The 12913-nt window shown below is 37.2% G+C and overlaps 1 protein-coding gene across 4 annotated transcripts in view; it reads left to right on the plus strand.

Moving 5' to 3' along the window:
• The window catches only part of LOC109721382 (NEDD8-activating enzyme E1 regulatory subunit AXR1-like), a 29319-nt gene continuing 17371 nt past the window's right edge, over positions 966–12913 (plus strand). For 3 of the 4 annotated variants that reach the window (XM_020248969.1, XM_020248972.1, XM_020248971.1), the window contains exons 1-4: positions 966–1078; positions 1175–1259; positions 8562–8734; positions 8807–8970. In XM_020248969.1, the coding sequence (XP_020104558.1) occupies positions 1219–1259; positions 8562–8734; positions 8807–8970 (378 nt within the window). In that variant the 5' untranslated portion in view covers positions 966–1078; positions 1175–1218. Of the gene's footprint in view, positions 1105–1174; positions 1260–8561; positions 8735–8806; positions 8971–12913 lie in introns of all 4 variants that reach the window. The other variant, XM_020248970.1, reaches the window with a different exon arrangement.

The raw sequence follows: 12913 nt of genomic DNA on the forward strand, positions 1-12913 counted from the left end.
CCCTCAATTATCTCAGTAAAAACTTAACCTAATCATTTCATCCTTTTGAAATTATAACAACAACAATGACAACCGCAATTCAACAGAGTAATAGTTTTAATAATTAAAGTAAAAAATAGAAAAATATCACTATGAAAAGAGTAAGAAGTGATGAAGCGAAGTCGGTCTTGACACAGTCGTTTGCTGCGACGATGTAGAGTGCGAAAGGGTAGTTGTGGATGGTGGTGTGGCAGAGGAAATCATGATTGGTGCAGAGAAAGGAGAGGATGGCGTCGATGCCCCCTATTTGGATCGCGTTGAAGAAGGCGCACTTATAGTTGGATTAGCTAAAACTTTTTCGATGATGGCTCCAGCAAGAACTCCGGCCATCGCTCTACCGCGCCACCACCGCATTAAGGAGAGCAGAGAGAGGGAGGGAAGAGAGAGAGAGCTTGAAAGGGTTTTGGGTAAAGGAAGAGTGGAATTTGAAGTTGGGTTTTGAGGAGCACCATAAAAATTAAGAGAAAGAGAGAAGCGGAGACCGAAAAGACTGTCCCTTCTATCGAAGAGATGGGAGGGGAATTAACACGATCTCTAAAAGTTTTCTTTTACATTATAGGCTCCATCTTCAATGAATTGAGAAACGATCAGATTCAATAAAAGAAGATGAATAATAAAGTAAGTGGGCCCTACAGTCAATATTTAAGGTAAACTTGACATGTGGACAAAATTATAGAAATTTATTATAGTTTATAGATTATAGATTGTAGATAATTCCGTTGTTTACTGTTGTAATTAAAGTGTAATAGCTTGTTAGTAGGGATGGCAAAGGGTCAGGTTCGGAGCGAATTTTAAAAAACCCGAATTCGAACCCGACTACTAAATTCAAAACTCGAAATTGGGTGGGTTTCAAAAAACTCGAACAGTAACCCAACTATCAAATCTGAAATCCGAATCCAAACCCGAATCCGACGGATTTTATAAATCCATATCCAAACCCGAATCTCTCTCTCATCCGCTCTCTCACCGCGCTCGGTCCACTCGCGGTCCCGGCGCCCCGCTCTCTCGCGAGGAGGACGACGACGAGGGCAAAGAGGAGGTTGTGCCGTGGTTGCGATATCTAGGGTTTTCCCTCTCTCAGCCGCTCCCTCTCTCCCTTTCAGTCTACCCAGCTTTAATCCTAGTCATCTTGCAGACTCACACTTTCCTCTTCTTCTCCCTCGCAACCTTCCCTCGACGATGGCCGCCGAGCCCAAAACTAAGTACGATCGCCAACTCAGGTACTCTCTCTCTCCCTCTCTCTCTCTTCCTCCCGGTAGTAATTTAGGGTTTTGTTTATGCTCTCGTCGTCTTTATGATCCCTTGGTCCTACAATCTCTTCATCTCTCTCGATCTATTTGTGATCGCTGAAAACTTCAGTTGTACGAGCATTTATTTTATCAATATATAATTGGGTTATATCTGAGGTGTTTGTAACAGTATTGATTGGTTTTTGCTTCTTTCTTGATATACTTAAATGTGTTATTTATGGGTAATTTAAGTAGCAATATTTCCTTATATTTTGTTCATTTGGTCTTATTTTAGACATAGACAATGAACGGAAATAGTGTTATTCTAGTTATGTAAAACCTTGGCACAATTATACTTAGCCACCCGAACTTAAAAAAGAGATGTTAAAAGAAACCACATGTTCGAATTTCTATGAAATTCAATAACTAATTATTGCTCGTGATTGCCATTTGACCCTTAAAACTCATGGTTATCCTTTTCTTCTTCGCCAATGATAAGATGAACTTATGGGTATTTGAGTTATTTGATCTTTTTATGAAGGTCAATAATATATTAAAGCCCTTTTTGGATGTTGGAAAAAGATGTTCAATGGTAAATTATCCGGTATGCAAATTTTCTTGCATGATTGATAGTTGTAAGCCTAATTTTTGCTTGTTTAAATGTCTTCTCTTCCATGAATTGCTAGGGTAGCATGTTTCGCCTATGAAGTGATTTATCTTATTCTGAAACAATGACTTGAAGGCCAAATATGATATCTATTCTAGACATTTGATCTCAATCTTCATCTTCCAAATATTACATGCTTCTTGAGTAAATCGTGTCAGTTTATGCATCCAAATAGGGCTTAAGGAGAGCTAATGAGATTTGGATTTAGGTGGCTAATGGAAACAAATTGAAGAGCTAATGAGATTTAGATATTTAGGTGGCTAATGGAAACAAATTGAATATTCGTATAGTTTTTTATATTTTTATTTAACATCCTTAAGTTTCGATAGCTTAGTGTAATCAGTCCAAAGTATTGGGGGTTCTGGCATTTTTTCTTTCTCATTTTTAAGCTTAAAAGAGGCCTTGTCATTTAGCTGTAGGATTAGGAGAGGTAGTAAAATAGGATCGAATGGGATAGGTTATTCATATTGTTGATCCTCTTAGTGCTTAATTTCTTTCAAAGATTGATATGGTTGACCATGAGGATCGAAATGGCAACCTAAGAGGGGGGGTGAATTAGGTTTCTAAAATATAAATGCAATAAAATCAATTTAAGAAATCCACAATAAGTAAAATGAGAAGAGTAGGAGAAATTCAAACTTAAAGAAGCACGCGATCGATTTGTTTTGAGGTTTAGTACTTTGCCTACATCCCTGCCAACTTCTCAATACAAGGGAACATTGGATCTCCACTAGATGATACTTTTGTGGACAAGGACCAAGCCTTTACACCAAGAATCCTTCTTCTCACATGAAGATCTCACAATTACACTTTCTTTTTTCTCTTTTATAAATTTTTTTCTCACTACAATATTCACTCAAATTTAGAGAGAGAGAGTAGAGAGTTAACAATATTGAATACTATCAATTACAAGCTGAAGGATATGGATTTGAACCACCAAAGCCCTCTATTTATAGCCAAAATTCAAAAAGTAGCCATTTTAGCAAATTATGAACTTTCGGGTGCCCTAACAGGATTCCGAGCGCCCGCTTCCGCAATGATACATTACCATCATTCTGAAACTGCTCCCCAGAGTATTTTCGGATGCTCGGAATAGGTTCAGGTGCCCGGTTCTGGCAACCAACTTCCACTCGCTCTGCACAGTGGAAAAACAACATGCAATCTTTGAAATTCGGGAGCCCGAATCATCTTTTGGGCGTCCAAAACTGCCGAAATCATGATTTGGTTCTGAACACTAAGTCTCGAAACACACAAACTGTTTAAATCCAATTTTTAGGAGTTTCAGGCGCCAGAAACCACTTTTGGGCGCCCGTGACCACTTCTGGGCGCACTTACGACAGGTTTGGGCACCTAGCTTCAAGAGTCCGAATTTCTTCTACCTATCCGAACATGTACAACATTATTCGGGTGCCCGGAAACACTTCCGGACACATATTTGAGCTTTCCAAATGCCCAGAGGGATGGATCCTAAGTTAGAACAAATTCGGATCCTACTTCTGGGCACCCTGTCCAGAGCCCGAAACCTGTAATATGCTGAAATTTGATTTTAAACAGATTTGGATGCTGTTTGGATTTTGACAAATAGAGTTTTGGCATTCATTTTTAGCACATATTAGATCATGTTCCATTTTGGTCCATGTGTACATTTTAGATGGTTAAAGTATTCAGTTTTAGCTCAATAATTTCGACTCTAACCAAAAGTGAATAAAGTTACAAATAAGCTCTAAAAAGGATTAAATGTGATCTTTTTTACCTTGGAAGCATAAATAGCTTCAAATGATGAAGCTCAACTCCTTGCAATTTGCCCTCCTTGAGTTCTTTCAAATTTGGAAGATCTAAATACAAAACTCAAGGTAAATGTTCGTTCAAATTTCACTATTATTTGTAATCATCAAAATTTAATTGTAGATTAGGGCCACTAGGCCAACAGACCATTTGTTTTGTGTTAAGCTGAATTGAGTACAGTTGATTACAATGCCAGATAATCTTAATTGGAATGAATACAACATCTGATGTAATAAAATAGTTTGACATGATGTTCACAAAATTTATGGGATCTATTATTTTTTAAATGTGACTTTGGAAGCAGAAAATGATTGCCGAATTTGCTGAAGTACCGAAAGTATGCAAGCTTTATCCACTTTGTAGGGATCAAGTGATTAACCTGTCACGAAAGATATTTCTTTTGCAAATATTAAGGAGTCTTGAACTAGTTGAATCTTTAAAATTATTTCCTCTTTCCAGTTGTTCAAAGCTTGTTTATCGGGTGATTCAGCATAAAAGCAAAGTACAAGTGCCTCATTAAATCTTCATAAAGTACATTATTCTTCATCCGTCAAGTCTCATGTATAAACTACAGAGTCCTGTAACCCTTGCAGTGGATGAGCTTACAGTATTGTAGTGCTGACTGTTATAGTGGAGCTTATAGTATTGCAGTGCTGATTGTTATAGTAAGAATTCTTATTGGCAAATTTAGTTACTTATTCTCAATATTTCGCATATCTACATTGTCTTTGCCCTCTAAGGTGAAGAAGTGGGTAATGGTTACAAAGCTTATGAGACTAGCAAGAAGATGAACTTAAATTTTTGAGATGATCAAAACATTGGAGCTGATTGAGACTAGCAAGAAGATGAACTTATATAATTAAACTAACGTAAAAAATATAGGTGGACTTGGTTTGTGACTGTTACCCTTACTAAATAAAACTAAGGCTAAGTCCACTACTTGGTTTGTCTTAATCCATTACTCAGTAAGGCTAAGGCTAAAGTTGAATAAAACTAAGGCTAAGGCTAAGGCTGAGGCTGAAACTTGGTTTGTGCGGGNATAAAACTTTATATAAATTAAAATTTAATTTAAATTCAAATTCATAAGTTAGATTCAAAATACTTGATTAAATTTTAATTTTTAATTTAAGTTCAAATTAAAATTTAAAATTATATATTTAATTTTTAAATTTTAATTCATATTTTAATTAAAAAAGTTGAAAAAATAAATTTAATCCGAATAAATATCCATTCCGTCCGGATTCAACTTCCAATCCGGCCTCCTAGGCCGGATTAAAAAAAGAGGTGATTGGGGGATTCCCATTCCACTCGGGAATCAGAATCGGAATGGGACTCCCGCATACCAAACACTCACAAACGGATTCACTCATTCCGATTTTGATTTCAGGATGGAAATGAAGCGAACCAAACACGCTCTTAAATTTTTGAGATGATCAAAACATTGGAGCTGATTGTCGGAAGAAAAGAATAAAAGATGGTAACTCAAATTACAGGCATGCCTATCTTCGCAAGTCATATTTTCTCATTAGGTTTTATTGTAGAAAGTTAGATAGCTATAGTTTATATGTTTGCGCCGATTAGACACCTAGGCAAGCTCCACTGACATGGTCCCATATTTAACTTATTCTTGCCGTGTGCTTTAGGTTGTTTTTTTTCTAGAGATCTTTGTTAAGAGACATGATGTTTATCCTTGTGAATCATTTAAAGTGAGTTAAATTAAACTGGTTTGCATCCATGAAACATGGTTTTAGGGTTAGTCTTGTTTCAGGGCTAGTCTTGATAAGAGCTTGCAACATTTTCTAAGTTTCTAGGAGCTGACAACATTTTCTAAGATTTTAGGAGCTATTGACCTTGGAGGCTTGACTTGTGGTTGTATGAATAGTCTTCCCTTTCCTATTCATCGCTACTCTATTGGCATTGTAAGTGGCTTTATTATTTATGGACTACACATTCTAAACTTGAATTAGCCTTGCATGTCAAGTCAATAGTTTTCCCTTTATATTATAACCATTCTCTAGAATTCAATAATTGAGGCTAAGAAGCACAAATACTTTGTGATGATAGTTGTGTTCCCGTTGCATGTATAGCTGGTTATGGTGTCTAGTTCTACAGTTAGGCATGTTTAATATTCCTCTCAACTTTCAAGAACTATATTGATCGTATAATGATAGAAAAGTGAAACATAGCTTAGACACGTTAGTTATGCATGGATTAAAGAGTAACTTTTTAGACTTAAGGAAGGTAGCTAGTAGGTCTCATGAGCCTATAGCCTGAAATCAAGCCTAGTGTGTCCAGGGTAATAATAGGGATGTTAGTTGAATATGTTGAATCATGTTAGTCTTCATATTGCGATCATGGATTTAGATTTACCTTAGATAAAGGTTTTGGTGGGTCTTAGGCTCTTAGCTTAATAGAGAATTTCTTTTGTAATTTAGTTTGGTGAAGAGAGCCTAATTCATGCTTATCCCTTCGTTTATGCATTTATAAATGACCAATGCTCAAAAAGGCTGATTAGACTGGATTAATCATGAACTGGTCTGGTGGCCCAATTCTTCCCTGTTAAGATAACCAGAGGTTCGACAACCCATTTAAAACCAGATGATCTGGCTGCTTTTAGCAAGAAACAGGTGGATTTTGACTGGATTGGGCAGATTGGCATCCTTAGTTGAATATGGGGAAACACTCACTCTCGTCTGTTGAGAATATCAAATCTAAGACCTCTCCTAAAAGGAATAGAATAACTAGCCCAACAACCGACTTACGAATCTTAGGAAATGAAATTTCTATACATTGTTATAATTGTCCAAAGCCAATGATACTTCCTTGGTAGTCTATGATTCTTTAATTCAACATCTTTCGGTTTTCTGAAAAATAGATTTATATTCATCTATTTATAAATTACTCATACTAGACATGGATAATATGTTAACAATAATTTTGGACACCGGTTTTGAAGAATGACAGGCTCAAGGGCCACCGGTTCAACCATTGGGTCAACCTATGATTGATCTGTGACATTATAATGACATAGTAAATAATCAATACAATAATAATTATCATATTTATATAATATGATAAACTCGGTTTATTGGGTAAGCTAAATATAGTATAATAATTATCTGGAGTAAATAGTAGTATAATAATCTCATTATTTACCATATTGACATAATAAATAATCATTATACAAGCAAATATTAGTATAATAATTATAATATTTATACAATATGATGATAACTCAGTTAATACCTTTGGAATTAAAAAGATTAGATAGTTAGTTCTGGCCTAATTTGTCATGTAGAATTAAGGACATTTCTAATTCTTAGCATATTGTTGTGGTAGCTCAGTATGTTACTTAAACTGGGTTAATAAGTTCAATTGCAATGTGCTAGCCGAGCTAGGTTAAGCGACTAAATGCTGCTGGAACATCAACTGTACATTGAGGTGCCTTCTAAGCACTCTTAGCATGTATATAAAAGGATAGATTGCACTCTGGCTTGTTGGTAATTTTCGAGGCTTTGACAGATACTCAGAAGCTGCCCTTGAGGCAATATGTCCTCTTAGATATGGTGCTTATGGGTATTTAAAAAGTGCTCCATGTACAGTTGATGTGCGATGGACCCATTAACACACTTTTAGATACATTCTGAGATGGTGTGGCAATAACCTAGAAAGGAATTGTTTGAACCTCTATGTTCAGAGGAAAACTTACTTAGTCAATCAAGTTTACCTAGTTTGTCATATTATATAAATGTTAATTTAATATATTAATTGATTAGTTGCTTAGTGAATATTTATTTTGTCATTATTGTGACACGGTTTGATTACAGGTTGACCAAACAGTTGAATAGGTGAACGTTGACACTCATTTTTTTAGGTTGGTGAGTGGGCCAGCTTTCAAACCATTGGTTATGAACTCGTGTATACGAATTATAATATTTTCAGGAATTTGCCATGAGGGTCAAATATTCTGCCCCCTCCACCCACCCGCCCCTTCCCTCTCCCCCAACCCTTCTTCTATTTTCTCCCTTCACCACCATTGGTACATGTACCTGGCCTCCCTCTTGTTCTACTATATCATACATAGAGGGCACTTCTTGAATACTGTGGAAAGGAGGTTATCACATGCAGGAAACTTTAGTTGATGAGCACTTGAACGAAGTTATATTAGAGAGAGAGACTGATTTTAATTTAAGTGAGAGAAAGAAGGTTTTTATGCCTTTACATGATGAATGATGACCTCTCTCAGTTGCGGGTATGAAGAATGATATGCATTGAGGTGGAACTGCAGATATTTAACAGCTTTGATCACTGTTACTTAAGCATGCTTATATTTAACATTGATGACAATAAAATAATTATTGTGATTTGTAGGTATTATATATTTTTTTTCTTCTATTTCTCTCAATCGTATTTCTATGCGTCTTGGACACTCCTAATGATCTGTAGGCTTTTTATCTTACTTTTCTTCCATTTCTATCAATCATATTTCTCTGTCTTGGACATTCCTTATAAACATTACTTGAGAATTGAGACCTTTTATCCAGTTTCTGTAACATAAGCTGCATTTCAAAATTGTGAACGGGACAAAACAAAAGAGAGAGCTCGATATTGTGATACAAACGTTAAAGCCCTTTGTTATCCGATGCTTGTCATATCATTTCTGTTCCTCAACATGGTAACAGTTGGTCTATCTTTCATTGCATTGCACATCATTTCCTGTATGATTTTGCCTGTCTTGATAGCTCTTCACTTATTTGATTTGCATTGTTCTTTCAGGAAAATCAGATTGATTTCTTTCATATATATCTTTTTCATATTGTCAATCTTCCAACAAAATGCAGGATCTGGGGAGACCAAGGGCAAGCGGCATTAGAGAAGGCCAGCATATGCTTGCTTAATTGCGGTCCTACTGGATCTGAAGCTCTAAAAAATCTTGTGCTTGGTGGCATTGGGAGTATCACTGTTGTGGATGGTTCAAAAGTTGAAGTTTCCGATCTTGGAAATAACTTCATGTGTATGTTTCTTATCTCTATTAAAACCTCTGCTTTTTTTTCTTGGTGAGCACTTAATATTCTATATTTGTCAGTGGATGAAGAATGTCTCGGGCAATCAAGGGCAAAGTGTGTATGCTCTTTTCTGCAGGAGCTGAATGATGCTGTCAAAGCCAAGTTTGTGGAGGAGTCTCCTACGACCTTAATAGACACTAATCCTTCATTTTTTGCTCAATTTACTCTCGTGATTGCCACACAGGTTTGGTACATTTTTGAGGCAGTGTATACTTGATCATATTTCTGATTAATCTTCTAATCAAACTTTAAAAATTTAGCTGTTTGGACTGACATCTCAACAATGATTGGTTTCACCTAACAAACTCAATTACATGCTGTCTTTTTATAAGGTTCATGGAATTTGGTTTATTTTAATCTCCATTCCCACTACCAAAACACACAAATATTAACACACACAATAGAAACAAATGCCCCTAGGGTTGGCACGGCTAGGCCACATAGGGCAACATACTGTCTGCATGGATAGTGATGCCCTTACAAGCTGCATGCGTAGCAGAGGGTATCTAATATTGTAGTTGGCATAGCAGAATGTGTTTTCTCACAAGCTAAAGTTGATAGGGCTAGTGTGTGTCAAAGACCATTTGTCTGAAGTATTAAAGCCACATTAGCACTTTCTATGTTTTTACTGTTTCCTGTCCATATAAGTAGAACTATCCAAGGGTATCCAATGTCGAAATATTTAGCTATTAAAGTTTTCTCACTTCATACACAATTCACCATGAGATGCCATCAATTCGCAGAAGATATGGTAATTACTGGTTTCTCAATTCTCTAGGGATTTTGTCACGACTCGGGGTTTTGTTTTTCTGTTTGAAAAATGGTGCCTAAAGGGTTTGAAATGCAACAAGCAGCCCGAGACTTGCACATATCCGCCACGTGCGTAGGGTTCATCTATCTACATAGACAGAGTTTTCCCTATACACACATGGTGTCGAGCACAAGATAATACAATCAACATCACAAATGTATACATGCAGCGGTTTGCTCTTTTGTAGAAAGAAAACAATTATACAAACAAGACTCATACTAAACCATACAATAGGGATGGCACATTACTCCAAACGCCACCGACACAAATCCCTCCATATCTTCGCAATACAACAAACATAGCCTCTTATGTCTCTAATCTCTGTTTTTATAAAATCCTTTTTAAAATCCACAATAAAAAAACCAAGTATATAATCACATCAAAACCGATCGCCATGCATTAAACAAACATTTACAACTTAACATCTAACTGTACAAGTAAGCTTAAAAGATTAAGCATTCATGATAGTATTATGCAAGTTTAAATGATAAAGGGTTCATCAACTAATTCTAGGTGTCATGGAGCTGGGACGATGCTAACTATCAGGCTTCTCACTAAGCATCCCCCTTCTCAACACCCGAATTACCTGTTAAAAAACAGAGTGTGAGATAAACTGAATGTATCCAAGTGGGTACAATGCGCTGGCCTATTATATTTGACAATGAATAGAAGTAGGTAGATAGACATGGAATGAATTAGCAATATATAATCATATGAATAATGAAGCAGGAATTAAAGTAGGGTAATATAAAGTCATTGCTGAAGTAAATGCATCAATATAAGTTCTAGTGAATTATTACCCAAACCTCAGGCTCATGCTATAGCAAGTCACCTAGTCCACTCTACCGGTAAAGAACACCACAACAGCATCTGCTGGTGTACGTGATATGTGTAGTAGGTCCATGGCGGTCACATTGCAGAATTCTCAAATATCTCACGGTCCAACGACCGATAGTTTGCAACAGGTCAAGAGACTCCCAACCAAGATAACAACAGAGCCTCACATCTACAGTGTGTGAGCAACTCTGATCACCTACTCTACGAGTCATGGAACAACTGGAAACATACAGTCTAGTGCAAGGAATAAACAACAACCAACTCAAGAGTAGGTATAAGGGTATAAGCATGGTGTGATACAAGTATGGAATAAATAATTGATGATAGTAGGAATGACAATATCAATGCTGCTAAAGTAAATAGCCAGGCTCTACTGTACCAGTATGCGGATCTGAGCACCCACCTAATCCGGTGAAACCAAATATACGATCCTTGCTAAGCGATCTAGGCATCACCCCGGCCTATATCAAACACAAAAGGTCTAATTAGCCCCTAGACGGCTATCAATTGATGGTAATGCATTCGGTGCGTCGTTTTCTACCAAACGACCTTAGAATCTGACTCCTGTTTTGCACCGGTTACATGACCGACTCAACTAGCAAACACAATTAGTATAACACCTTAATGCTGTCCGAAAACACACCAATTTATGTGTCGAAGCAGCCACGAGTGAATTGTGCGACAAAGTGATTGTTGGCACCAACTAGGCCGTAAAAGTGTTCCAACACACGCCAAATTGGTCGTGAGAACCAACAGGACAAGAAATATATGTTTGCTGTTGGTTTCAACCAGTGAGGCACCACCGAAATGATTGCTACACATTGTGACGCTCGCACGCATAAATAGTGTGTCGTAACGACGGTTCTTCCGCCCCGAAATGCTCCGGAAGTGCCGTTTGCAGCATCGGGACAACACACAATTCCTCAATCAGCCCTAAGGGTTAATTCCACTCGGAACAAGAGCAGGGCGGGGTCCCGGACAGTGATAAGCTCATCCGAGAGCGCCCGAGAAACTAATTCAGCCGGGAGGTCTGATTTCAGTTTACCATTATTGGTTTCGGTAATGGAAAGTGTACGAGGTACACACTCAGCCTGAACATGTCCCAAACTCCTTATTTGATGTGACGGGACAATGGGAAAGTGCACGTGCTCTTAGACGGCCAGTAGGAAGCGAATACATGCTCCCAAAGCTATGTTGCACAGATACGGATACGGGGATACGGATACGACACGATACGGATACGGTGATACGACAATTCCTAAAACTTGTAGGATACGATACGCGGGATATACTTGAATAAAATATTATTTTAATTAAAATTGTTGATTATATATAATGATATATTGAGAACGATCAGAATATCTAGACTATATTAAGGAATATATTCTAATATGCATTAATTTGTATAATTGTTCTACATATGTTCATAAAAAAAGATAATCAATCATATAAAATAATAATTCAAAAAGTATCAAACCAACTATCATCCAACTTGATCAAATGATAACAATAGATATGTATTCGCACAAACTAGATAATTCGTCATTCAATATATGTCTGTTTTGTTAGTTCTATTATTAAAATAGTAATAAAAAAATATGCTAACAATTTAATAGAGAAGGAAAAAAAAAGCATATTTTCTATAACTTTTGTTGCTTAATGCTAGGTTGACAAATTAGATAAAAGAGAGTAAATATTGTGCGAAGATAGAACGAGAGGGAGCGTCTTCTACCATTCAAGAGCAAAAAGATAGATGAAATGACAAATTGAACAGAGATTGGCGTTTTTCTTACTCTTTTCCTTCTTTCCAATAGGTTTGGACGTGAGCTTTTAAAAATTTTTTAAGTTTCGATCATTTTACACCAAAAAAGAACAAAAAAGAACATGCCCATGCCTCCCCCCCTTGTATCTCCCCGTATCACTCACGTATCCGAGTCGTATCCGATATTTTTTTATTTTTTAAAAATGCCGGATACTTCATTCCCGTATCGGACACGTATCGGGCGTGTATCGCTATCCGATACGTATCCGATACGAGTATGGCATGAAATTTGAAGTATCCGTGCTTCATAGTCCCAAAGTCTCAAATAATGTTGATTACGGCTATGGGACAACATGCGCACATATATCGATTCTGGTTGATCTCGACTTCGTAAAATTCAGCCACGGGGGCATGGGCGTTGATCTCTGTCTAGCAAAAGACCAAACCCCAAGTTTTGGCCAATTTCGACGAGGATATGTCACCTGAAGCCTCAAAAGTCATCAAAAACACAACTGGGGCAGCATGTGCATGTGGATCAGCCCTGGGTAGTTTCGATCCCTCCAATTGTACTCAAGATGGCCATGGAACACATTCCGAGGCAGCAAGTAGCTGACCCAAGAGATTCGACAAACAATCGAGGGAAATAGGCCCCTAATTAGCACATTAGACAACGAACTACGCGACGATAGCAACTGCGCTATGAAGCAATTTACTGAT

Source organism: Ananas comosus, linkage group 15 (genome assembly GCF_001540865.1).
Source record: "Ananas comosus cultivar F153 linkage group 15, ASM154086v1, whole genome shotgun sequence".
NCBI classification, from domain to species: Eukaryota; Viridiplantae; Streptophyta; class Magnoliopsida; order Poales; family Bromeliaceae; genus Ananas; species Ananas comosus.